Here is a 26,950-nt window from a genome sequence, read left to right as displayed (position 1 = left end):
CTTGTGAAGAGAGTGATGTTGGATTAAATGAGGATCCTGATGGACAAGCCTGACCTTCCACATGATTCTAAAACTAGTTCTGAAGAAACCTTTTGAGACAAGATTACTTGTTATTTATAAAAATAAACAATCAAGCAAAATATTCTAATAATTATCCTTAAATTCTGCATGATTGATTTTTAGATGTTACCCTAGGAATAGTTTTATGTAGTTGTTGATTCAGATTTTCCAACATAAGACATAACATAACTTGGTGCCCATTTACATTTCTACAATAAAGAAAACCCACACTTTAAGTAAGCATTAAGGTATCTATTATAATTGTTAGATTAGCCACTTGTGCTAGTGTCCAATTCCTCCTGTATATTCGGATTTTAGGTTTCTTTTTTTGCTGTCAAATTCACTGGAGGTTTTTTCTTTTGTTTGTTTTTGTTTTTTGAGATGGAGTTTCGCTCTTGTCATCCAGGCTGGAGTGCAATGGCGCAATCTCAGCTCACTGCAGCCTCCACCTCCCGGGTTTGAGCAATTCTCCTGCTCAGCCTCCTGAATAACTGGGATTACAGATGTGTGCCACCACATCCAGCTAATTTTTGTATACTGGAGGATCTTAAGAGAAAGTGGAAGCTGTCGCAGACTAAATGGTATCCTGTGTTGCTTCATTATGCCTTGAATAGTCAAGCTGAAAGTTTCCTGATATAATCAACCTTTCAAGTTTCCAGTTAAAAATGTAATTTAAAAAAATCGTGATGCTTTAAGAAGACAGACTAAAGTGGCACTGCAATGAGTTTTAAAGTATTTGCTATTTCTTCATGTTTATGTGCACGCATTTAAAAAATGTGAACATTGAAAACTTATTTGCATCCAAATCTCCATGTAAAACTGAAGCTCCACAAAGACATGCCATTTTTATCCCATGACTTCATACTTTTGTCTTTTCCCTCAGGGAATGCACAGGGCAGCATCAAAGATCATTCACAGTGAGCTCCTTCCTGACTTGACAATTCCCTTGCTTTCCTTCCCTGACTCTTCCCTTCATAGATGTTGCACCAAATTCTTTCAATGTTTTCCTCACATGGCCTTTAAACAATACTTTCTCTTGCATATACAATCAGCTCTTCTTATCCAGGGTTTCCACATCATAGATTCAACCAACCACGGATGAAAAATATTCAGAAAATCCGATGTGAGAGATATCTGGCTGCAACATCTGTCACCCCATTGACTGCCCAGGTTGATTTGGCTGATCTGGCTTAGTAGGCAAGTGTACCCTTCCTCCCTCACTGCTCCATGTACGTCCCTCCTGAAGGTGCACATTTGGTTGAAAGTGAGAGGTGACAATGTGCTAGCAGCCCTCCCTCACAGCACCTCCTTGGCCTCGTCGTCCACTCTGGCAGCACTTGAGGAGCCCTTGAGCCCACTACTGCACTGTGGGAGCCCCTCTCTGGGCTGGCCCAGGCCGGAGCCAGTTCCCTCTGCTTGCCGGCAGGTGTGGAGGGAGACGCACGGTGGGGGCGGGGGGGGACCCGGGGCTGTGAGTGGCGCTCACAGGCCAGTACCAGTTCCTGCAGGCACTTTCCCGCCAGCACCGGCGCAGGCTCCGTGGGCCCCACACTCAGAGCGGCCAGCTGGTGCCGCCTGGCCCAGGGCAGTGAGGGGCTTAGCACCTGGGCCAGCAGCTGCAGAGGTTGCACCAGGTCCCCCAGCACTGCTGGCGCAGCGCTCAAATTCTCGCTGGGCCTCAGCCGCCAGTCCGCGGGGCAGGGCTCCTGACCTGCAGCCTGCCATGCCGGAACCTCCCCCACAGTGGGCTCCCGCAGGGCCCAAGCCTCCCTCCCTGAGGAGCACCGCCCCCTGCTTTGCGGTGCTCGGTCCCATCAACTGCCCAGGGGCTGAGGAGCGCAGGCCCGGCTAGGGACTTGTGGGCAGCTCCACCTGCAGCCCCAGCGCACAATCCACTAGGTGAAGCCAGCTGGGCCCCTGAGTCTGGTGGGGACTTGGGGAACTTTTATGTCTAGCTAAAGGATCGTAAATGCACCAATCAGCACTCTGTGTCTAGCTCAGGGTTTGTAAATACACCAATCAGCACTCTGTCAAAATGGACCAATCAGCTCTCTGTAAAATGGCCCAATGAGCAGGATGTGGGGGGAGCCAGGTAAGGGAATAAAAGGAAGCTGCGCAGCCAGGCGGCAGCAACCTGTTGGGGTCCCCTTCCGCACTGTGGAAAGTTTGTTCTTTTGCTCTTTGCATTAAATCTTGCTGCTGCTCACTCTTTGGGTCCATGCTGTCCTTAAGAGCTGTAACACTCACCGCGAAGGTCTGCAGCTTCACTTGTGTCAGTGAGACCATGAACCCTCCGGGAAGAATGAACAGCTCCAGACACGCTGCCTTTAAGAACTGTAACACTCACCGTGAGGGTCTGAGGCGTCATTCTTGAAGTCAGCGAGACCAAGAACCCACCAATTCCGGACATAAAAGGACGACCATCCCCTACAGAGGACCAGCCTTCAGTCAAGGGTATAAGAGTAGCTGCACTCCCCTGCTAGAACCTCCAAAGAAGCTCTCAAAAATATTCAGAAAAAGAAAGTAAAAAAACAAGGATCAAATAAAATTTTGGGGGCCATCAGAGCCTAAACCATGTTGGCCATCAACTTCTCCACCCACAGTTCAAATGCCTGTGGCATTACAACCTCAAATACAGGTTAGACAAGTACCACCCCCCAAAAAAATCAAGTAAAAAACAAGAATAAAATAAAGAAACAAGAAAAAAATAAAAGCAAGAATAAAATAAAATAATACGAGAATAAAAATATAATAAAAATGTAAAAAAAATACAGTGTAAAAACTATTCACATAGCATTTATCTTGCATTAGGTATTATAAGTAATCTAGAGATGATTTAACATATATGGGAGAATTGTGCAGGTTATATGAAAATACTATACTATATTTTAGAAAGGGACTTGGGTGTCCAAGGATTTTGATATCTGTGGGGGTCCTGAAACCAACCTCTCACAGATACTGAGGGGCCATTGCATTGTTATCTCTGCCTGGAACTCCATCCCTCCCTCTTCTCTCCTGGCAAAATCATACTTCTAAACCTTTCAAAGATCAAACTCTGGGCTGGGCACAGTCGCTCATCATGCCTATAATCCCAGCACTTTGGGAGGCCGAGGTGGGCAGATCACAAGGTCAGGGGATCGAGACTATCCTGGTTAACACAGTGAAACCCTGTCTCCACTAAAAATACAAAAAATTAGCCAATGTGGTGGCATGCGCCTGTAGTCCCAGCTTCTTGGGAGACTGAGGTAGGAGAATGGCATGAACCTGGGAGGTGGAGGTTGCAGTGAGCCGAGATTGTGCCACTGCACTCCAGCCTGGGTGACAAAGTGAGACTCCATCTCAAAAAAAAAGAAAGAAAAAATATCTAAAACTCCATAAAGTTTTCTCTAAACCTGGGCTCCTATATACCTCCATAATGTATATTTTAATGTATCTGCTCACAGACTTGCCTTCCTACTAGGTGTCCTATTCATTTTCTATCACAGGAATCTAACACAGCGATTTCCATGTACTAAATGCTCACTAAATTTTAGTTAAATGATTCACAAAATACTGTATTTGTCCTTTGTCTTTAATGATGGATCATTTTGACAATATAGATTATTTAAAATGCCTACTAATCACTTAAACTCGGAAAGTTGGAGACTAATAAAGACCAAGTAAATAGAGTGAGTGACAGATTCTATTACAAGCATATGCCTAAGAAGCCAGGATCATAAGGAATTGATTAAAGCCTCACTGTATTGGTTTTGATACTGGGTTATCAAACATCATTGATCTCTGTCTCTTAGAGACATTTATTCATAGGACAAATTTTCATTTTTTGAAAGCTGTAGATATATTTCTAACAAAGCATAAAGAAAAGAAATAAAATTATCCTTCCTGTGCTTGTAAGCCTATAAACAATAAGTGATTCTGAATTCCAAAGCATACTGACAGAAGGTTGGGGGTTTTGTTTTCAGTAGAAGAACATCACAGTAAGAAGAGTAACGTATTGGCTTTTACTCTCAACATATCTAACATGAAAGTATAATTTATGGTTGCTTCCAACTTACTTTATCATGACATGGAATGAAAATTCTTCTATTTAATAACTCAATGCAGTGGCTGCAGTCATACTCAGTACAATTCCTAACAGGTCTTCTCATTGTTACTTCAAATGATTTCTCAATTTCCCAGCTCTCAATAAATAATCCTATGTCTTCCATATTTGTAATAATTGTGCCATTTTGCATCCTTAGATCATCATCTGGATCTTCATTGCAAACTCCTTGAAAGAATATGTGACAATTAGAAAAAATAAAACTTAAACCAGTGTAGACAGCACAACTAAATTAGCTAAATAATAGATTTTAAATGACCAAATGATTTACTGTATGAGGTGCCAAGTTTATGTATCCTTGAACTCTTACATCGAAAGAACTTTTTAAATTATGTTCTGATTTTTTGATAAAATAGTGTAGAACTAACTGCCATAAACCAATAAGAAAGATATCAAAAGCCTAGAAGTCAAGATACATGAAGAGATCAGAGAAGATTAAGAAAGAAGACATTCATTCCGCTCCTACTCTTCCATTAATACCACCGTCTTCTAACTTAGTAACTAGTTTTTGAGTTTGGCAAGGTACTTCCTACAGTAATGGATATTTGGTGATCGGCTCCCAGGCTTCCACTTCCCTGTGAAAACTCTGCCTGAAAATATTAAATATTTTTCTTTCAGGAGATATCACTGCTCCATCACCTAGTGCAGGACATCATCCCAGGTGACATAAAGGTAATCTTCACTCCCTTGCATTAGCAACTGTTCCAGGTAATCCAGGCATAAACCAGCAAGCATGTAGTAGTCACCTAGGCACATAAATGTATTCAAATAGGGAAAACTTTGATCAAGTTCAAGACTTTAACTGGGAATTCTAGGACACAGGCAATTTTCCTTCCTTGGGATAACATGACCTGTTGATAGCTGTAATACCTTGACCTGCTGCAGCCTCTATCTTCCTTGAGAAAAGCCAAATTGTGGATGAGCTTACTCTTCATCGCATGCAGTGCAGAGCCAGGAAAGTAATGAGATCAGATCTATAATCATACCTTACCTGAATCCCATCCTACTTTAAGACATAATTTTTCTTAATTTCCAAGACTCTGGGCTATAAAATATATGAATAAAAATTTTCTTCAAACATCAAATCTTAATCCCCAAGTGAAGGGGTGGCCTGCCCCTCCACACCTGCGGGCATTTCTCGTTAGGTGGAATGAGAGACTTGAGAAAAGAAATGAGACACAGAGACAAAGTATAGAGAAAGAAAAAGTGGGCCCTGGGGACCGGTGCTCAACATACAGAGGACCCACGCGGGCACTGGTCTCTGAGTTCCCTCAGTATTTATTGATCATTATCTTTACCATCTTAGAAAAAGGGAAGTGGCAGGATAATAGGATCATCCATCGTAGGGAGAAGGTAAGCAGTAAGACATATGAATAAAGTGAATAAAGGTCTCTGTGACATAAGTTTAAGGAAAAGTGCTGTGCCTTGATATGCGTATGTAAACATCTCCATAAACCTTTTTAGTGCATAAAGAGCAGCATTGTGCTAGCAAGTCCCACCTTTTGCCCTAAGGCGGTTTTCTCCTTTCTCAGTAAACAGAACATACAATCGGGTTTTACAACGAGATGTTCCATTGCCCAGGAACGGGCAGGAGACAGATGCTTTTCTCTATCTCAACTGCCAAGAGGCCTTCTTTCCTCTTACACTAGTCCTCCTCAGCACAGACCCTTCACAGGTGTCAGGCTGGGGGACAATCAGGTCTTTCCCTTCCTACGAGGCCATATTTCAGACTATCACATGGGGAGAAACCTTGGACAATACTTAGCTTTCCTAGGCAGAGGTCCCTGCGACCTTTGGCAGTGTAGATTAAGAGAATGGTGATGACTTTTAACAAGCATGCTGCCTTCAGGCACTTGTTTAACAAAGCACACCCTGCACAGCCCCAAATCCATTAAATCTTGAGTCACCACAGCACATGTCTCTTGCAAGGACAGGGTTAGAGGTAGGGTTACAGATTAACAGCATCTTAAATACAGAACAAAATGGAGTCTCTTATGTCTACTTCTTTCTATACAGACACAGTAACAGTCTGATCTCTCTTTCTTTTCCCCACACCCAAGGAGATATATCAGGATGAATAAAAGTTGCAATGCTTCACTTCTGTAAATACACAGGGTACTACGTGCAATTAAACATTTAAAAAAATTAAGTGAACTACATTGTAAAGCAGCTACTATTTTTTAAGTCTAAACTTTTCTAAAGAAAGGCAATTGCAAGTAAAAATATGTTTTCACTGCAACTTCGGTCACCACTCCAGACTTCATAGTGCTGTGTAGAATGAGATGTCAATATAAGCCTCTCATTCCAGTGTTCAGACTCTGTTTGGATAACAGTCTTACTCACCAGAAGCTTTTCAGCCAGCACCCAGCCTAGTGATCCTGACAGCACCCAGATTTCCCTTTAATTAAGCATACTTCTCTCATTGTGGAGGTCAAGGAATTTAGGGAATGAGCCCTGGTTAGCAAAAAGGTGATCCTAGCCCTCTCTCTGCAGCACTTAGTTAAGAATTCAGCTAGCAGAGTGGCTGTCTACATGAAAGCAAGAGCTAATAGTAGAGAAGAATAAAAAACATAAAAATCAAACTGAAATAATACCCTTCAACAGTGATAAGTTATAGGAGAAAACATACATTTTCAGTCTCGGTTATTACTCAGTAATAACTACTGATTTAGTACATATATATACTAAATTAAGTATATACTCAATAATGCTTATTTCCAAATAATAACCTTAAGTCACCATAGAAATTTATGCTATGTTTAGCATGCTGTAAACAAGTGAGGAACTAAGAAAACCATTTTAGCAAAAATTTCCAATAAATGTTTACATTTTAAAACAAGAAATGTGGATATTTTGTGTAATTTGTTGAGGGCAAGGACTTAGCCACTCATTTTTGAGTTGTCAGCATCAAGCGTAATGTCAGATACACAGAAGATGATCCATAAACTTTTGTTTAATTAATATTTACTGAGATTAAAATTAGATATATTTGTACTAAACCAACATTTATTGACTGTGTGTATTTATGTGTTGTGTTTATGTTAACTTTCACATGTAATCCAAACAATCTTGAAAATAGACATTACTGTCCCCTTTTAAAGATGAGGAAACTGACATTCTCTTAACAGCACAAAGCTGTAAAGATAATAACCTGTGTTCAACCTTCTAGCAGACACCAGAGCCAGTACTCTTTTTATTTCATTATGTACCTACAGATATTTCTAATTTGTTTCCTTTGACTTAAAACTCTTTATATATCTGCATAATGTATTACAATATTAAACCTAGATGTAATGGTATATCTAAGCGTTGCATTTCATGATAAAACTAGGACAAATATTCTGAACATTGTGTTCTTTCAAGATGACTTAAACGAGTTTTCTCTGATTTCAAACTTTTAAAAAAATTAAGAGGAAACGAAGATACACAAGCCTTTAAACTTTCTACGCCTCATTTGTATCACTTATAAATTGAAATAACACTATTATTATCTACTTACTAGATCTTAAAATTAAGTGAATTAAAATATGCAAAATAATGTCTGATGCTTCATTAATGCCTAATAAAGACGAGCTAGTGGAAACACAAACAGCATCACAGTAATAGCAGTAAGCATATATTTTCATAAAATATCTAAATTGAAGTGTTATTTCCTGCTCCCTAGCACATTTATGGAAAAATCATTGCTTCCTTCAGTATTTACATGGGAACTGAAAGTTAACATCACATCTCAAATCTGAAAAATGGGGCAACAGGGCCCAAAATGGTATAGCGTGAATAGAAAAAAATAATAATAATAACAGACAAAAATCAAGATTTGAAGGGCAGCACTCACCACAAAGTCCTTCTGTGTAGGATGACAAGTTAAATCGGAGGCCAAAATGAATGTCTATGATTCCTGTAAGATGAGACCACTTTATGATTAGTCCAGCTGGAGTAGTAATTACATACATTGAACCAGAATCGTCTATGGACAGTTCCTGACTTGAAAATGGCAAAGGCACAACAATGGAATCCACTTCTACCTAGAATAACATAAACACAACTGTTAAGAAATGTTTACTTAAATATACAAATTAGGAGAATACAGATTATTCCTTTATTCTGATTTAATGTAAACTGTTTTTTAATTTAAAAAAAAGTATTTCTTACTGCTGCCACAACTTCTCAGAACCTTTAAGTTCTTTTATTGTTCCTTTGCTGTGCCTTGCTCTAGTCAATATTTGTTCTAATGTCACTGCCTTTCATTTTTCCTCAAAATTTAACTGTTTTTTGTTATGTATGCTTTTATGTCTGTTTCCTTCAATTTATGTTTATATTAATAACACCATCCTTCTAATATGAATTTAAGATAATAATGTTATTTTCTGGACATTTTTCTTAATCTGGATTCTCTCCTTGATCTGCTAAATCATTGTTTGCTTAGCTGCAATGTTCATAACAATCACCTGTCAGGCTTGTTAAAGATCAAGATTCTCAGTGATTCGACTTTACAGGTTTGCATTGGATTATAGACTGTATTTTTAGCATGTACTAAATAAGTATAGACAGTCTATACAGGTATTTGGTGATACTAATGTAGGCAATCCAATGATTATACTTTGAAAAATAGTGCTTTAAATAATGGCAATGACATGAAGCCATGAGCTGTAACTAGCAGCAAATTTCTTGAAGCTATGCCTCACCAACCATTCAATTTCTCATTTTTATATCTTGTTCATACTGTTGTCCTTGAGCTGAAACATACTTTCTCTTTCTCTTCCTTCTTTCTACTTGTTCTTTAAGATTTATCTTAAGTGTGACCTCCTCCAAAAAAGACCTGTTTGACCCGCCTATAAACTATAAAACATTAAGTTACTCTTCTTTTTATTTCTATGATATCTTGGTCATAATTCTCTCACTGTACCTCCTCTTGCTTTCTAATCAGCAGAAAATTACATCATGCAAATCATGCAAAAGTATATGTTACTTGAGATCAAGACCTACGTGGTTTTATCATGTTAAACTCTCACTAAGTGATTTTCAAAAATAACTCATCATTAGCTGAATACAGTGCCTGACCAGTGAATGACCAGTGATGAGTTCATCTGGGGTCAAAAATAAGTCCTTCCATCCAAATGCTACAAATAATGACATTGACCAGCTTTGTGTTTACTTCTCACCCACTTCCTGTAAGTATATCAACCTCATCAAACTCAAAGGTATACACAAATACTATCATTTTTAAAAAGTACCTTATTTATATATTTCGTTTTACTTAATTAAACCTTTTAAATATCTTCTTACATTTTTAGGCTCATTTTAATATTATTTTCAGTCTAGAATCTATGGACCTATGCTAACAGGTCAAATTATTTCCAGAAAGTGCATAGTACCTCAGCCATATTAAGAAAAATCTTTACACATTTTTTTTTCATATTTTAGAGAGAATAACTTAGAACTGAGTGAAACACTGAGTTCATAACTCACTCCTGTTTGTCAAATATATGGGATAAGAGTTTTTCCTGTAAAACCAAAAGGCTCCTTTCATTTTTTATAATACATTGCTTTTTTATAATGTATTGTGCTTCTTCAATTTATTTCAAAAAAGTTAAATTTTTTTTCATATTTTTTCTTATTTTACCTATCTTATTTTTACCAAAAGCTTAATTATGTCAATACTTCAAATCCACTCCTTCCATCTGTTCTTAACGGTCTTTATCCTGGTGTTCTTGGCTACTATACTTTTCAACATTATTATCCCTCTCCTTCATATCTTTTCCACTCTGTCTGATTTGAAACGTGATATTAACTCTAACACAAAGAGGACTGGCCAATCACATTATCTCACCAGTCGCTAGTGTATTTAACATGGTTCCTGCAGTTAACCTCACAGGGGAAAATATTTGCAATAATTGGCACATTACTGAGAGAAAATATAATATTAAGAAACATATTTTATATTGTCCATGAAATGATTAGTATATATAATAACAATTAAATTCCATTGATATGCTTACTTTTCCCTCTTATTGGAAATAACTGTTTATATAACTTATTTTCATCTAATGTGATAAAAACTTTTAACTTTGTGTTCTTACCTTTCTTGCTAACCGATTGACAATTATTTTATGTATGGATGTTGTCACATTTAACTTCTTAAAACAAAGTCCAGAGATTCTTCCAGAGGGAGCCTTAATTTGAAAAAAATTAAAACTTTATGGAGTTAAACATAATTGTAGTGACAAACAGAATGAATGTACTAAATACTTTGCAAATACTCACTAGCTTTTTTAAGGATTTTCCATTCTGGAAAAAAATAAAGAAAATACTTTTAAATGCATTATTTGACTTTTTAAAACATTCTTTGGATTGATATTATATGCCTCTAAATAGATTGATATGAAAGGTTTTCAGAAATGTTTCTGAAACATTATCAGAAGACCGATCTCAGTATCTCAGTGAGTTCTTGAGGTCCCTCCTCCTATGAGAATTCGTGATGTTGTAATAGACATCAGCTATAGATTTATAACAAAATGACTGCAAAAATGAATTATGACCCACCTGATTCATGGAACATTTCTCAATATGAGCAACTATAATTTCACCAGGAATTCTTACTAAGATATAAGAAGCCATGCTATATAATGCTGCATTGTTTCCATCAAATGTAATAATGCTCAGTTCTGACAACATGGAACACCGACCTACAAAAATGGTGGAAAGTGGATTTAGTCTATTAACTATCTGCATTTTTAGTAATAATTGCTCTTTTTAAAAAAATCTGTTACATTAGCCTTGTTATGTCTGACAACATATATACTATATATATATACTATACTGTTATATACTCTGAGCCAAAATCATAAATCAAATAAAGAAAACTCAAAAACAATAACTTTGGCTCGATGAGGTGAAAGGTTCAAAAAAGTAACACTCTCTCCATATTGGAAAAAAAAAAAAAAGATCATCACTTAAGAAATGCAAACTTACAAGGACATTCCCACTCAGGGCAGCAGATATCACTGTTCACTTGAACTGGCCTTCCTCGGAAACCACAGTCAGGCATTTTCACCTCCTTTGGGCAATTAAGAGACCAGTTGTATAACTGCCATTCCATATTAAGGCATATATATTGGCTACAATTATAAACAGGATCAAATTGCTGAGGCTGTTAATAAAAAAAGATTAGGGTTTTTTTTTCCATTCTCAATTAACGTTTTTAATTGATTTTTAAATTTCACATTAATATTGCCCATGTGTACATTTATTAAATATAAAAACTTTTGAAAGATAAAGAATTAAAATTTCACTACAACTTCTTATTGATGTACCCTTTCTATAATATTCAATATGTATTTAATTTAAGCCTTATCTTAATATTGATTGGGTATTAGATTACCCATATATTCGAACATCTGAAGAAAACAATGTTCTCCTAAATTCACTAGACTAGTTTTTTTGCAAGCAAATTTATAAAATGACAGCCGACCTTTCACATTGTGTTGTGTAAAGCTAGCATATGAATATAACTTCCATTAATGTCAACTTAAAAATCACAATACTATCTAAATATTTCATTAAAAATTTATATATAACATCAGTTTGACAGCACCTAGACTGTATAATCATAAATTAATTTTATATGTAACTCAAAATGTCTAGGTAAACAAATAATAAATAAATAAGTGGTAGGTGTTTCAAAGTTTATAAATCACATTCCATTTAAATTATGGTAATAATTATAGCAATGCTAAACTAGACATTTTCTAATTAACCCATTTCATTCTCATAACCCTCTAAGGTAGACACTATTATTTCATATTTATTTTATAGATGAGTAAACAGTGTGGGGGTTAAAGTAATTTGCCCAAGGTCCCACAGATAGAAGATAGTAGAGACAGCATCTCAGTGCAGGCATTGTTACTCAGGAATCTGTACTCTTGACCAATACTCTACTGCATGTCTGGGGATTTCAGAATGAAAATTAACAACTATTTACCACCTATTACATATCATACACTAATAAAGTATCTTTTTGTATTTGCTTCTCCCTAAATCTTTTGGATCAGTTTCTATCGTTCCAATATAATATATGATTTTAAAAATAAGGTTAAGAGAAATTACTAATTTTCTAAATAATAAGATTCTTAAGTGAGCACTTCAAAATTTAAGAGTCCAATTTTCCAAAATTTTCTGTGTGAAAGTTGTATCACTTCTCAGGTATTGACTTTGCTTTTCATTTAGCCAGAAAAATGAAAGCAATTACAAGAAAACTATAGCCCTCTCAGACATCTAAACCACCCAAAGGATTTTAGACCATTACTCTACTGAAACTCTTTTTAACAAGGTCACCAACAACTCACCTTGCTAAATCCAATGATCAGTTCTCAGACCTCATCTCAGACCTATTAATACATTCAGTATAGCTTATTACTCCACCTTCCTTATAATATTTTTTTCCTTAGATTTCAGATCACCTGCAGCCTCCTACATTTTCTCCTATTTCTCTGGTTAACATTATTTGCATGTCTGTCATCTTCTCTCAACCTATGAAAGTTGCAGTGGCCCTTTTCACTTCTCTATCTGTACTCCCTTTATTATCTCATTCAGTCTCATACCATTTATCTGATGAGAATTCCCAAAATTTTTTCTTAGCATGACCTATATATATTCCATGTATGTCCGCCAAAGCTGTATGACTATAGCTTTTTGCTGTCTGGGAGGAATCTCAAGCTTCATATGGCAAAAGTAAACTCATGATTATACCCACTCCAGACATTCACTCCCCATGATTTCTCCATCCTGGTTGACACCAGCCCTTTAGTTGCTGAAAGCAAAAATTTTAGAATCTTTGTGGCTTCCCTTTTACTCACACTTCACATCTAATCTTTCGGTAAGGTCTGTGGCCTCTACCTTCAAAATATATCCAGGATCCAGGTACTTCTCACCATCTTCACTGCTATCACCTGAACCAGGCCATCATCATCTCTGGCCTAAATTCCTACAATAGCCTCCTAACCAGTTATATTGTCTCCTTACACCTTACCCACAATACACCAGCCAAAATGATCTTGAAACTACTCAGATGGTGTAATTCCTTGACTCAAAAATATACAGCACCTTCCCAAGTCATTTAGAACAGAAGCCACAGTCTTTACAATACAAGGTCTAACATAATCTACTTTATTGTTTACTATTTTATTCCTTTCTTACTTACTTGTCTCCTTGTCATTCTTTTAATACAGTAGGTACATTCTTGCCTCAAGGCCTTTGCACTTGCTGGTCCCTCTACCTGGAACTTTGTTGCCCCAGTCCTCTACATGGGTTCACTCTCTCAAATTTGCACATCATTTGCTTAGAGGTTGCCTTATCAGTGAAGATTTTCCAACCATCTTATTAAAAATAGTATTATTTTTCTCCTGACCAGCACCTCTGACTGACATTTTATATAACTTCATTTATTTTGCTTATGGGCTATCTCAGAAATTCCAATAGAACGTAAACTCTGGAAAGGCAGAAATGTTTGCCTACTTTTATATTTTTTCCGTAGGATCCGAATAGTGCCTGGCCAGAAATGGTGCCAAATAAATATTGGTTGAATAAATAATTAGTTTATCAGAGCAAATGGTATATTTGAAATAAGATCTCTGCCCAAGTCTTAGGAGAGAAAACTACTAGTTCTAGGAGCCAATGACTTTTACCTTTTCTGCTTACCAGTGTATGTTTAACATCTTGCACAGTGACTGACATTGAGTAGATGCTTAATAAATATTTTATGAATGCCTGATTCACAGATAAATCCATACTAGATGACTCTTTATTAAGGAATAACACTTAAGATCTTATTTCAATTTTGTTTTTCTTAGTGTGACTAGAAGCTAATTAATAAGAAATATCAGTTACAATTGTTCCAATGAAACGCATATTTCTTACTATCTTTTAGCAAGGATAGACTAGAGAACATACCAAAAAAAAGTTTAGTAGCATTTGGACATTGACACAGTAATCTGAGTGGATGATATATGGAAATAACAAAGAGCTGGAAGTTACTGCCCAGTCATACCTCACATTCCAAGCCTGTAGTTGGTGTTAGCTTATCAAACACAGTGATTTCTGATGGAGTAATCATTTCCGTAACTGTCAGAAATGAAAAGGTAATCCTCATTAGTGGAATGTATTTATCTTGTATGGAATGGATATGTGACAGAAACTGTACTAAGAAATTTTATATAGATTATTTCACGTATTCCTTCCTAGAATCCTGTGGTATTGGTAATAATAATATCGACATTTTACAGATGAACAAACTAAGCTGTAGAGAAGTAAGGCTGTTAAGTGGTAGAGACAGAATTTGAACTTGGAAATGAATTCTGATTTCAGAAATTTGGCTTTTAATCACCATTCTATAAACCCCTTGACTTTCTTTCTTTTTTTATTTTTATCTATTTACTTTTTTTGAGACAGAGTTTCGCTCTGTCGCCCAGGCTGGAGTGCAGCGGCGAGATCTCAGCTCACTGCAAGCTCTGCCTCCTGGGTTCATGCCATTCTCCTACCTCAGTCTCCCAAGTAGCTGGGACTACAGGTGCCTGCCACCACGCCTGGCTAATTTTTTGTATTTTTAGTAGAGACGAAGTTTCCCCGTGTTAGCCAGGATGGCCTCCTCTCGATCTCCTGACCTCGTGATCCGCCTGCCTGGGCCTCCCAAAGTGCTGGGATTACAGGCGTGAGCCACCGCGCCTGGCCTACCTTCACTTTCTTAACGGTGTCAACACAATTGTGTGAACGGGTAAAACAAATATTAATATTATCACTAACCATTCCTCAGGAGTTGAAAATTTTGTTACATTTTGAAAATAAGTAATGAGGCTGACCCCTTGATTTTGGTGAACCTTGAGAATGTGTTCCTTGCGAGCAGAATAAATGCTGATGTGGACCATGCGGAGACCCTAGTTGGTGGGTGTGGTTTAGGGGTGGCCCGTGAAAACGGGAGATGGGATTTGTAAACACATCTGTGAGGCGCCTTCTAAAGGCGCCAATATCAGAGTTATCTCTAAAATATTCAGTCCGAAAGATTACAGAAGAACCACAACGAATGGCTGAAACTATTCTCGGCCATAATTGCAGTGCCCAGAGTTGATAGCGTTTAAAAATAACCTCATTAGTTTCCTATTGCTGCTGTAATAAATTACCACAAATTTAGTGGCTTAAAACAACACCAGTGTATTAGCCGTTTTGGAGCTCAATGTAGCCATTTCGCAATGCACACATATTTCAAAACAACATGTACACAATAAATATATACAATTTTTCTTTGTCAATTTTTAAAATTAATTAATTAATTTTTAAACAAAATAAGTCCTAAAATCAAGCTATCAGTAGGACTGCATTCCTTCTGGAGGCTCTAAGGGAGACTCTGTTTCCTGGTCTTTTCCAGCTTCTATGAACTACCTGGACTTGGCTCATGGTCCCTTCCTTTAACTTCAAAACGACAGCACAAAATCTTCAAATCAATCTCTCTCTCTCTTCCCCTTCTTCCTTCCCTTCCTTTCCCCTTATTTCCTCTGATTCTGTTGTCACATCACCTTCCCTGACTCCAACTCTCTTGCCTCTCTCTTGTAAGAACATTTGTGATTACATTGGCCCCTCATGAATATTCCAGGATAATTTCCCCATCTCATGATCCAGGCATAAGCCAGTCAGCACCTTAATTTAGTCACATGTATGGCCATATAAGGTCATATATTAAAAAATTCTGGGGACTAACAGAGTGACATCTTTGGAGGGCCATTATTCAGCATACCATAATGACATTTTAAAAACTTTTAATATTTCTGACCAGGCACGGTGGGTCTCGCCTGTAATCCCAGAGCTTTGGGAAGCCAAGGTGAGCAGATCATTTGAGGCCAGGAGTTCAAGGCCAGCCTGGCCAATATGGTGAAACCCTGTCTCTGTTAAAAATACAAAACTTAGCCGGGCATGGTGGTGCATGCCTGTAGTTCCAGCTACTTGGGAGGATGAGGCAGGAAAATCACTTGAACTTGGGAGGTGGAGGTTGTAGTGAGCCCAGATCATGCCACTACACTCCAGCCTGACTGACAGAGCAAGACTCCATCTCAAAAAAAAAAAAAATTATAATGACTGGGAAGTTCAGTGGTCCTAACAGTGAAGGAATTCACTGTTATCTAAAATCATCAAAGGCTTACAAACATTATCTGAGTGTGGATTTACAATAGCCAAGCTGTCTTGATAACTATAGCTTTGTGGTATGTCTTGAAACTGGAAGTATGAGTCCTCCAAATTAGTTATTTTTCAAGACTGTTTTGACTTTTCTAAGTTCCTTACACTTCCATATGAATTTAGGGTTAATATCAATTTCTGCAAAGAAGTAGCTGAGATTTTGATAGGGATTGTATTGTGTATATAAATATAATTTGGGAGTATTGCTATCTTAACAACTCTACCAATCCATAAATATGGAATTTCTTCAGCTTCTTAATTCTATCAACGTTTTATACCTTTTATTGTACAAGTTTACACATTTTTTGCTACATATATTCTAAACATTTTATTATTTTTTGATACTACTATAAATAAAATTGTTTTCTTGATTTCATTTTCAGATTGTGCATGGCTAGTATATAGAAATACAATTGATTTTTGTGTATTGCTCTTGTATTCTGCAACCTTGCTGAACTCATACGATATTGCTAATAGGTTTGAGTAGATCCCTTAGAATAACCTAAGAGCGTGACATCTGCAAATAGACACAGAAATAGCTTTATTTTTCTTATCTTTGAGGGTAATGAAATATAGTTTGTATTCTCTGCATATAGATTGTGGAGGTTTAAATCATTTTACACATTTGAGATCTATGTCGAATATTAATTTGGGGGATATAAGAGAGTTCAAAGTAAAGAGCAATACTTAGAATAATTAACAGTCTATGCCCCAGATATTAAAACATGCAATCTTATTTCATAGACTTATTCACCTTATAAACTGAATGATCTAGGTGAGGTACCTCCACCTTCTCCCACAGCATGCTCTAAATTATACTAAATTCACTGATGCCTAAAATTTCACAAGAGTATAGTAATTCCTCATCTCTACAAGGGTAACACCTCTCTCATAGGGCTCTGTTCAAGATTAAATGTATGCCAAATGCTTAATCCAATACCTGGCATATAATTACTACTCAAATGGTAGCTAACCAGAGAAGCAGTGGTACTAGCGATGGTTACAGTGAGGCTATTAATATCCTTTTAAAAATCCAGTTTCTTATCATGAGTCCTTTGTGACCTGCCCCCGATAATCTCTTCCACTCTATCTTTCAACGCAATTCCCCTCAAACTGCACATTCAAGATACACTGGACCTGCTTAAGATTCCTTCATGTGACATATTCTCTCTCGCTTCCAGACTTTGCACATGCCGTCTTTCTAATAGGAACATATTTCCCCCTTCTCTTAGCCTACCCAATTCCTATCTTCAGTTAACCTCTGACACCACACCTCCAAAATAAATATGATGGCCCTCCTGTGGGCTGCTTGTATTTACCCCTGTTATAAGATTGCAATAGCCTCTGGTCTATCAGCAGTTTTAGGGTAGGAGCTGTGACTTGTTTATCATACCTCCTCACTGAGGGCCAGGACAGTGCCAGGTAGAATTGGTGTTCAACTAAAGCTTGTCAAATAAATTGAAAGAATAAATATCTGAACTTGACCTACATTATAATACCTTCAGGAATAATGCCTTACGTTTGTCGAGCCTCGCTGTGAGTGGATTTATTAAATCCTTCCCTGAGGCAAGTTTCACAGTGCGGGAGGAAAGCAAGGTTACGAACCCAGAATGCCTCCTCCAGAGCCTGAGACAGAACGCAAACATGGAAATGGACGCAGTAAAGAAAACCCTGATTTGTGTCTATGTTTCATTAGAGCCAATTTAATCACTGTGAAAATCTAGGTGGGATTTAATGAAACCTAAGAGTAGAATTTAGGTTTTTAGATATGAGGGAAGTCCAAGGAATCTACACAAACTGAAATAAATGAGGTGGACCAAATGCAGAAACCATTCAGAAAATGAGGCACGCAGCCCAGTGTGGTGTGACTCATTCCTGTAATCCCAGCACTTGGGGGGCTCAGGCAGAAGAATCTTTTGAGGGCAGAAGTTCTAGAAAACATGGCTTGCTGAGCGAATGGATAAGCTTAATGAAGCAAAAGTGGCTGCTGGGTTTCCTAGCCCATAGAATAGTATTAACAATAGCAGCTGTGATAAGTGTGCCAACACTTAAATTACATAGTGCTACTTTTGTTGTCTAAAATTGTAACAATACCTGTAAACATGGGCACAGTTGGCTTAGCTGGTGGCATTAATGTTGCTTCTGTGGGAATCACAGGTATACCTACAAAGAAACAAAGATGCTCTTTTTAAAACTGTATTTGCTTAAAATGAGACCCACATATTTCATACAGTGCTCTTTAGCATCAAGGAAAATGTTTTGGAAAAGAGAAAGCAGGAGAGATGTTAGTGGAAGATCTACATGATGTAAAAAGTAATTAGAAAAAAAACTATGTAAGAGACATTGAAGAATAATCTTATGAGAGTTGTCTGTCTAAAACTTGTTTACAACCACTTGCCTCAGAGAAAAACTATGCAAGCGTATCATTTTTCAGAGTAAATTAAGCAAGGTTCACACTTACAGTCTCCTGGATAAACACACTTGAGGGTGACCTCATCAAGGATCATATTTTTAGGGCAGTAGGGCAAGCATCCTTCAACCCTTTACATGGAAAAAGAGTAAATCAAAGTGAAAAAAAGTTTGAAATACCAAAACAAAAAAAAAAGGACTATATTTAACATATGTAACTAAGATGTATTCTTCCTAAAATGCTTCTATATACCCTTGTCAAGCACTAAGAACTGCTCCATCTGCTACCAACCCATTATATTTCATTTTATAAAATCACAAGCTAGAGGATGATAAGAGAATAGCATTAAGATTAAGGCAGAACTTGAACACAGAATATTAGAACCATACACTTATATCTGGGGCACACTAAGGCCATGTTCCATGAGTCAGTGGAAATGTGGAAGAATAATTTATTACAGTGTTGTTGTTGTTGCTGTTTGTGACAGGGTCTCACTCTGTCACCCAGGCTGCAGTTAGTGACGTGACCTTGGTTCACTGCAGCCTCATCCTCCTGGGCCCAGGTGATCTTCCCACCTCAGCCTCCTGAGTGGCTGGGACTACAGGCATGTGTCACCATGCCTGGCTAATTTTTTCTATTTTTTTGTAGAGATGTGGTTTCGTCATGTTGCCCAGGCTGATCGTGAATTCCCGGGCTCAAGCAATGAGCCTGCCTCAGCCTCCCAAAGTGCTGGGATTACAGGCATAAACCCTGGCACCTTGCCAGTTTATTGAGATTTCAACCTGTATTGATTACACTGTTGCTTTCCACTCTTATACTCCCCTCACGTCCAAGCAGATTGGCATGTTCTTTGACACTATCCTTGCCTTGACGGTGTTTGTAGAACAAATACAGCATCTTCAGTGGTCTCCCTGCCTGTTATTAATCCTAAACTCACTGAAAAGATATTAGTGATCTCTAGGTGGAAGGGATGAACATGGTTGTAGTTCTTTTGAGAACAGGGAGAGGAAGGAGCAGAAGCTATAGTTTTCAAGAATATTAGGACCTGTGCCCAAATCTGGGGCAGTGCTCTGGAAGGACATGGTTGTATAAGAGCCTGAAGAGATTCTATTTCAAGCCCTCGGATATCTGGCCTTGGTAAGAATCCCCAGTCCTTGTTTGGAGCACAGAAGCCAAGGAAGAGTCTCAAATTTCAAAAGGCCATGTTGTGGGCCAAAGACAGGAAGGAACATGAGAATGCTTTTCTGCTAAAGGAATGGAGACAAAATAATGACTGAGAGGGCATTTTCCTATGTCCAATTAAGGCTCAGAGTTCAATTTATTCTAAATCAAAGGAAAAAAATATAATCCTTCAGGTGCAACCAACTCTAATTATTATATTAATACATACTACAGAGAATTCATGCAGATACTGCTATAAAAAGGCTTGCTCGTCTGCCTCTAGAATATACTAGCAGTTTTAACTAATATATTTAAATATTTTAAAAACATTTCCATTGCCTCGTCTGTAAATAATTTGAACTAAAAGTATTGAAGGCCTCGTTTCATTCCAGATGGAAACAAACTAACTTGACACTAAAGGTAAATGCTGCTCAGAAGACCCTTGTTCTTGGAGGCAAATCCAGGCAACGCTTTTTAAAGACAAAAAAAGTTAACTTCTGTCTTAATGATGTTTAATGAAACACATTTAGCCATCTCCTGGATACCTCCTTCACAATTGATTTTTTTAAAACATAAACAGCTTAGCTTATATAACTGTTTATTTCATAAAATGAAGTTGAGTAATAAAACTTTTAACTAGCATATGATATTCTTAGTCTCCTCTAAACTTTGTGAAGTGGAAGAAAAAAGAAAAATGAAAGTTACTGAATCACTGAAAGACAAAATCTAGTTAGTTATTGTTTATTTGAGTCAAAATCAATTTTTATGCAACCAATTATTTTTTGATGCAAGTCAAAACCACAGCCATCCTTGTACAATACTTTTCAAAAATCCATTAACAGCCATGTCTTCTACCTTACAGTAAAAGGCAAAGTCCTTACAACAGGTATAAAGCCTTATATGATTTGCCCACTACTATTATCATCTGGTCTCATCTCCCACTTCCCTCCATTTTGCTCACTTTGTTCTAACTTATTACCTCCTTGCTGATCCTCAAACACACCAAACACATTCCCACTACAAGACCTTTGCACTGTTCTCAAATTAGAGACTCTTCCACAAATATCCACCTGGCCAGCCCCTTCACTACATTTAGATCTCTGGCCAGATGTCACCTTGTCAGGGTGCTCTTCCCTGACCACCAATATTAATTAGCAAACACACACACACACACACAAGCCTTATGCTCTCTGTCTCCCTCACCCTCCTTTATTTTTCTCTGTAACACATATCCACCATAACAATATGTTGCATTATATATTTACATTTTTGTTTGGTTATTTTCTGCTCAATCCAACAATATGTAAGCTTCATGAGGGCAAATACTTGTCTATTTTGTTCAGTATTATCTCCCCAGCAGCAAGACGATTGCCTACCACATAGTAGATGTTCAATAACTACTTCTTGATTTAAGTGAAATTAATAGCATATACAACTTCAGAATGGCTGTTTTTAAATCTTGAAAAAATTAACTGAAAACAGAATTTGCTAAGGCTGGACTTTGATCACTTATTGATAAACATTACTTACGGTGGAAGAAATTTGCATGCTACTGCTTCAGGGTCACTACAGGTTTTAAAACAGGGTGTAGCACAAGGTTCATATCTCCATTCACACATCCTCCTGTAAGGCACTGCTGTCTGGATTTCTGGGAAAAAATAAAGTTTAGATTGTGTGCATATTTAATACATAGCTTGAAAACTAACAATTTCTTTTCTTTTCTTTTCTTTTTGAGACAGAGTCTTGCTCTGTCCTCCAGGCCTGAGTGCAGTGGCACTATCTTGGCTCCCCACAACCTCTGCCTCCTAGGTTCAAGTGATTCTCGTACCTCAGCCTCCCAAGTAGCTGGGACTACAGGCACACGCCACCATTCCCAGTTAATTTTTATATTTTTAATAGAATGGGGTTTCACCATATTGACCAGGCTGGTCTCGAATTCCTGACCTCAGGTGATCCACCTGCCTTGGCCTCCCAAAATGCTGGGATTACAGGTGTGAACCACTGCACCTGGCCAAAAACTAACAATTTCTTATGTGAACCCTCCTAGGATTTGACCCTTCTTTGACCACAATGCTACAGGAAAGACAGAACTGAAGAAAAAAACACTGTAATTTATTGGTGATCAAAGCATTACATGTTCAGATTCAATATCTAGATGTACACCTATCTTCCAAAGATTTAAAAAAGCAAGGGGTTGGAGGAGACTGAGGAAAATTCAAAGCATTCTTTTTCTATATATATATGTAGTGGGTTTTCATCTGTCTTCACATCATAATAATACCAAACACTTGTTTAGAATTTTATTTTTTGCAAAGTAATGGTCCGTCCATTATTCTATTTTATCCTGCAAAAACCCTATTAAGTAGATATTATTTCTAGTTTATAAATGAGGAAATTGAGCCTCACAGCAGCCAAGAAACTTGGCAAGTTCAAACAACTAGAAAAATGACAACACCAAACACATTTCATGAACTCAAATCTAGGAAGAATATTCTGTTGTTTTTCTCACAAAACTTAGCACATTGCCTTGTACTAGATAAGTATTTTTTGAATGCAAATTACATGGGTGGATTTGAAAAATACATGCATACAGTTCTAAAACCTCCCTTGCTTGAAGTTTTTCTCCTGCAAGGTCTGCTAATACTCTCCCCTTCCCACAGCATAGAGAAGTCATTTTGTAGCAGTTCAAAGATATCTCTGAACAAGAGAACCTCTTAAGAAAGAAAATTCAGGAGGCAGGTATGTTTCTTGGACTCTGGATACAGAATTCAACTCCAAATTACAGCAAGGAAAATAAGTCTTTTTGGAAAGCATCTATGCATCTAAAGACTTAAGTAATTGCTGAACTTGAGTTACTGGTCCCATGCTTCCTGAAAGAGGACTGGTTCCAAGACTACAATAGGCTCCTGGAGTTTCCTAGGTTTCAGAAGCCCACAAAGATCAACTTCTGATATTCTGATGATGCCATGTGCCACAGTTCTCTAAGCCTCAAATAGGACTACTAGGTCTGGTTCTAAGAGCACAGATTTCTAGAGCAGAGGGGAAAGAGAGGCCTGGAAAGGTCAAATGTATGTAAATTGAAGTAAGCAAATCACATCCACTCTATGGAATGCTATAGAGATGTGTCAGTGGGTCCTTTTCTCAAGAGCACAGTGCAGGAGGACAGCTCTCCCCTTGGTTCTCCTTGCTTTCTCTCTCCCACTTGCAGTTCTCAAAACAACTGCAAAATGTTCTGAGAGTTATCCTGAGGTAAGGAGGAATCTTCTGAAACAATCCAGGATCTGTTGCCATTCCCAACAGGAAGTCCTGCAAAGTGTGTGCTCAGTGATTCCAGTTGCACCTGAAGTATCAAATCCAGAGCAGAGTGCTTTCAGGGTCCCTCAACTGCAGTGCAACATGGAGCATGTGCAGACAAGATTCAGTTCACCCTGGGCTTTTCTGAGCCTAGAGGACTAGCTCACCATGAATCCTAGGCTTCTGCTGATTCTTGCCGCCTATCTGTAAGTAGTAAAATTCCTTTGCCTGACTTGTTTTCTGAGTATGTCACCACACTAAAGAATGTATGGCACCACACCTAATAATGCAAATGGTAGATATATTAGAACTTCTTTTGCTTTGTTCTGAGCTGGTTGCCAGAGTAAGAACCCTTGCAGAATTCTGGAATCTGGGTTTGCACAAAACCTCCTGCCAGACTTAGGAACCTTTGCATACAGGAACTGTATTCGATAGGTAAAATTTTGAAGCTCAATTTGTACTTTTTAATATCCATTATTAGAAGGGCTTGCAGAAATATACCCTCAACAGAAAAGGCAAATTAACTGCTCTCTTGAACTGCTTTAGGAAGGCTCACAAGGATGAAACAATTTCTTGGGGAGACTCAAGATAGATATCAACCTCCTGGATTTTGAAAATAAAGCATGACTTTTAAGATTGCATAAAGAAGTGAAGCTCGCTTCAGAAAATTCAATAGCTATAGACCTCAAAGGCTCTCTAGAAGTAAGATTAGGCTTCTGCTGAACTAGATAAATCTTCTAGAGGTCAATGGAAACAGATACCCTGCATCCAACTGACAGAGATAAACATATTGTCCTTATCACTAAGAATCAGATCAATAAGAATTTGCCTTCTAGGAAAGAAAAAGTAGATACAGACTTTAGACAACTATGCCACATGAGTGGGCCCTGATTCCAATGTCCAGACAGCACTGGTAGTAATAATTGGGGTAATAATAATAAATCAGGTTATTTAGGATTGTTCTAAGCGATGTACATCAACTTAAACACTCACAATAACCCTATGAAGTGGGTTTTATTATTTCTCCAATTTTACAGTTGAGTAAACTAGGGGGTATAGAGGTTAAGAAACTTACTTAAGGTCATAAAACTATCTGCTTATATACAGTAAGAATGGTTTTTAAATTAAAGACATAAATATTCTGCTTAATATAAATTACCTATTTGTTCTCTTTTTGGAGATCTCAGGAAACATACCTTCTACGCTGAAGCTACTTGAATGTTTAAATTCTTCAGAATCATCATATTTTGATGCTTTGACACTAGCACCTGTGAATATGATGAAAAAGCCTTTCTTGCTGTATAATTCAAATGCACTGTAACCAGGAATCCAGAGGCCCTGATGGTGGAAAAATGTTGCTCTCCGATGAAAGGCTGAATTTGCCTCCCACAGCTCCAAGCTAAGAGTATCACTGTCATGGACATAGAGAAAGTAGTTTGGCCTTTCAGCAGATTCCAAGGAAACAAGTGCCAATGCTGTAAAACATAGAGCAGTGTAGATTCTCAGAAGAAGGAAGATCATCAACATTGGTATCACAAAATGTACTTATAAAGTAAACAAAATACTACGGCACAATTGCCAAACATAGTGCCGATCACTAAGATTTCAGAATAAATTAGGAGATGCCTGAAAGAGGAAAAAATGTAGTACTTTAAATTCAGTGAATAATAGTGATATCACTAAAAAGAAAAAAAAAATCAGTCTTTGGTAACTTCTATCTTTTAAATAATTTGTCCTTCGGGGAAAAAATAAATGTCAATGAGGACTCCAGACTGTACAATTTTATACAAGAAATTGAATGATTAATTGGACATACATTTGTGTTTGCAAGCTTTAACATTTACAAATGTACAAAATCTACAAACGGCTAAATTGGATGATAGAAAAGAGAATAGAGAAATAGATCAATTTAGGGATGTAACTGCATTTCAGTATCACTGGGCTCTTTTAATGAGCAAATGTTCTTGAGAGAGATTTTACTGCACTGAAAAGGGACTATTTATCCAACATTATTGTCAGTTTCCCAAAAGATGATCAAATGGCTAATGGGCAATTGGGCTTTACAAAGCATTGAAGAATTATCACCTTTTTTTAGCTAGAGCTTTGAACATTTACCTTATATTTGTAAAACTCATGAAATAAAAGTTTTTAAATTGAGATGATTTTAGGTTGGTTTTCTTAAATAAACATCATTTGGATTTTTTCTAGTAAAACCATTAGTTATTACAAATCGTAAAATGAAGAGTTCTCTCAAATTCAATATGGTTTCAAAGGCGTTTATCATGTTGTAAAATTTAAGATGCCAAGAATAATAAAATAAATTTTTATATGAGAAAAAAATGTAACGAACATAATTTAGAACTTGATGGTGATAGGTGTTTTCAGAACTAAAAGAGTTCTTTTTACAGGAAAGAAATAATTTATTCTAACTGGAGAATTGTGAGCATTCTCAGAACAAGTGAAAGTTAAGTCTGATGATTCATCCAACAAATAGATTCCTAAGCTGATACAACATGTCATGCATGGTTCCAAGTAGACTGAACGTCACTGGATCAGAAGGGAAACTACCACCAATCAGAACAGGTGCCAGGTGGATACAATCAGTAAAGACCTGCAGGTGCAAACCAGTAAAAGTAGGACTAGGTTCAGGGCACTGAGGACATGTCCAGGAACCAGGACAGACAAGGCAGTTAAGGATAATAGAATAACAGACTGTTACAATAACTGTCTACACTTTGATTTATGTTCTTCATATAGAACTTCTTTGGTATCAATTCACAATTTACTTTTACTTTTGGGGGCATTAAAACCTTTCAAATGTTAAGAATCAGTGGATGGTTTTTCAAAAACATCAAACTAAGTTCTGTGACTAATACTAAGAAAATTTTAGCTATATTTTATTTAACACCAAAAACTCAAACAATTGTCATTCTAACATATATATGCCAATAAATAAACAAAGAAATGATTTTGTATACAAAAGAGAAAGCTGGCTCTTGTGCCAATGTCATTTTTTATTTCATATCCCTTAGAGCACTTTTTAAAAATGCCATAAACATATTAGATTCTCAATTAATATTTACTGAGTGGCTAAATTTTAAAATGTAAATGCAAAGCTAAACTCTTATTTTCAATTATACTTACATGATACCTTCTCTTTGAAAAGGCCTGGAGTGATCATAAAATAAAAAAATAAATTGGTATGAACACTGCTTCTTGGCAAAGAGAAAACGCTTCTGCTGGTCATATTGACCCCCAGAACAAGGCCACTCTGCCCATAGCTTGCCAGCATATATGGTCCTTCTCCAAGTCCTAGTTAAGTACAAATATGAGAATTATAAATTGGCACAGATTTTTAAAATTTCAATCTGTCATTTCAAAGAAATATTTTAATAACAAAATACTTAAAAATATTGAGCAATTAGAAAGGTATCACTAATAAAATAACTAAACTCTTCAAAAATAATGATTTATATACCTAATGATGTATATGTATATGTTTGTATTGTGGGTTATGTAAAATGTTGATATACACGTGATCGGTTGTTTCATAAAAGTGTAACCTTACTGCTCTCGGTGTATTTTACTTTCCCTCTTCTCTCATTTTTATCTCAAAGCCAATTTAACTCAGCTCATGCTGAAGAAGGAGAAAAAAGATTCAAAGAATGTAAAGGCAAGACTTTCTTTCCCTTAAGGACTTAAGA

At 37.1% G+C, this 26,950-nt stretch overlaps 1 protein-coding gene across 1 annotated transcript in view; it reads right to left on the bottom strand.

Moving 5' to 3' along the window:
- The window catches only part of OTOGL (otogelin-like), a 165,195-nt gene that overhangs the window by 32,849 nt on the left and 105,396 nt on the right, over positions 1-26,950 (bottom strand). Inside the window, exons 32-43 of the mRNA XM_011946963.1 lie at positions 26,391-26,558; positions 24,443-24,721; positions 21,483-21,600; positions 18,843-18,922; positions 18,476-18,544; positions 14,208-14,281; positions 11,135-11,312; positions 10,706-10,848; positions 10,427-10,450; positions 10,243-10,335; positions 7,998-8,187; positions 4,116-4,330 (exon numbers count right to left, since the gene is read on the bottom strand). Of these exons, the coding sequence (XP_011802353.1) occupies positions 4,116-4,330; positions 7,998-8,187; positions 10,243-10,335; positions 10,427-10,450; positions 10,706-10,848; positions 11,135-11,312; positions 14,208-14,281; positions 18,476-18,544; positions 18,843-18,922; positions 21,483-21,600; positions 24,443-24,721; positions 26,391-26,558 (1,631 nt within the window). The remainder of the gene's footprint in view (positions 1-4,115; positions 4,331-7,997; positions 8,188-10,242; positions 10,336-10,426; positions 10,451-10,705; positions 10,849-11,134; positions 11,313-14,207; positions 14,282-18,475; positions 18,545-18,842; positions 18,923-21,482; positions 21,601-24,442; positions 24,722-26,390; positions 26,559-26,950) is intronic.

This window comes from Colobus angolensis, unplaced genomic scaffold (genome assembly GCF_000951035.1).
Source record: "Colobus angolensis palliatus isolate OR3802 unplaced genomic scaffold, Cang.pa_1.0 Scaffold256, whole genome shotgun sequence".
Taxonomy (NCBI): domain Eukaryota; kingdom Metazoa; phylum Chordata; class Mammalia; order Primates; family Cercopithecidae; genus Colobus; species Colobus angolensis.
This window is presented reverse-complemented; position numbering and strand designations above follow the sequence as displayed.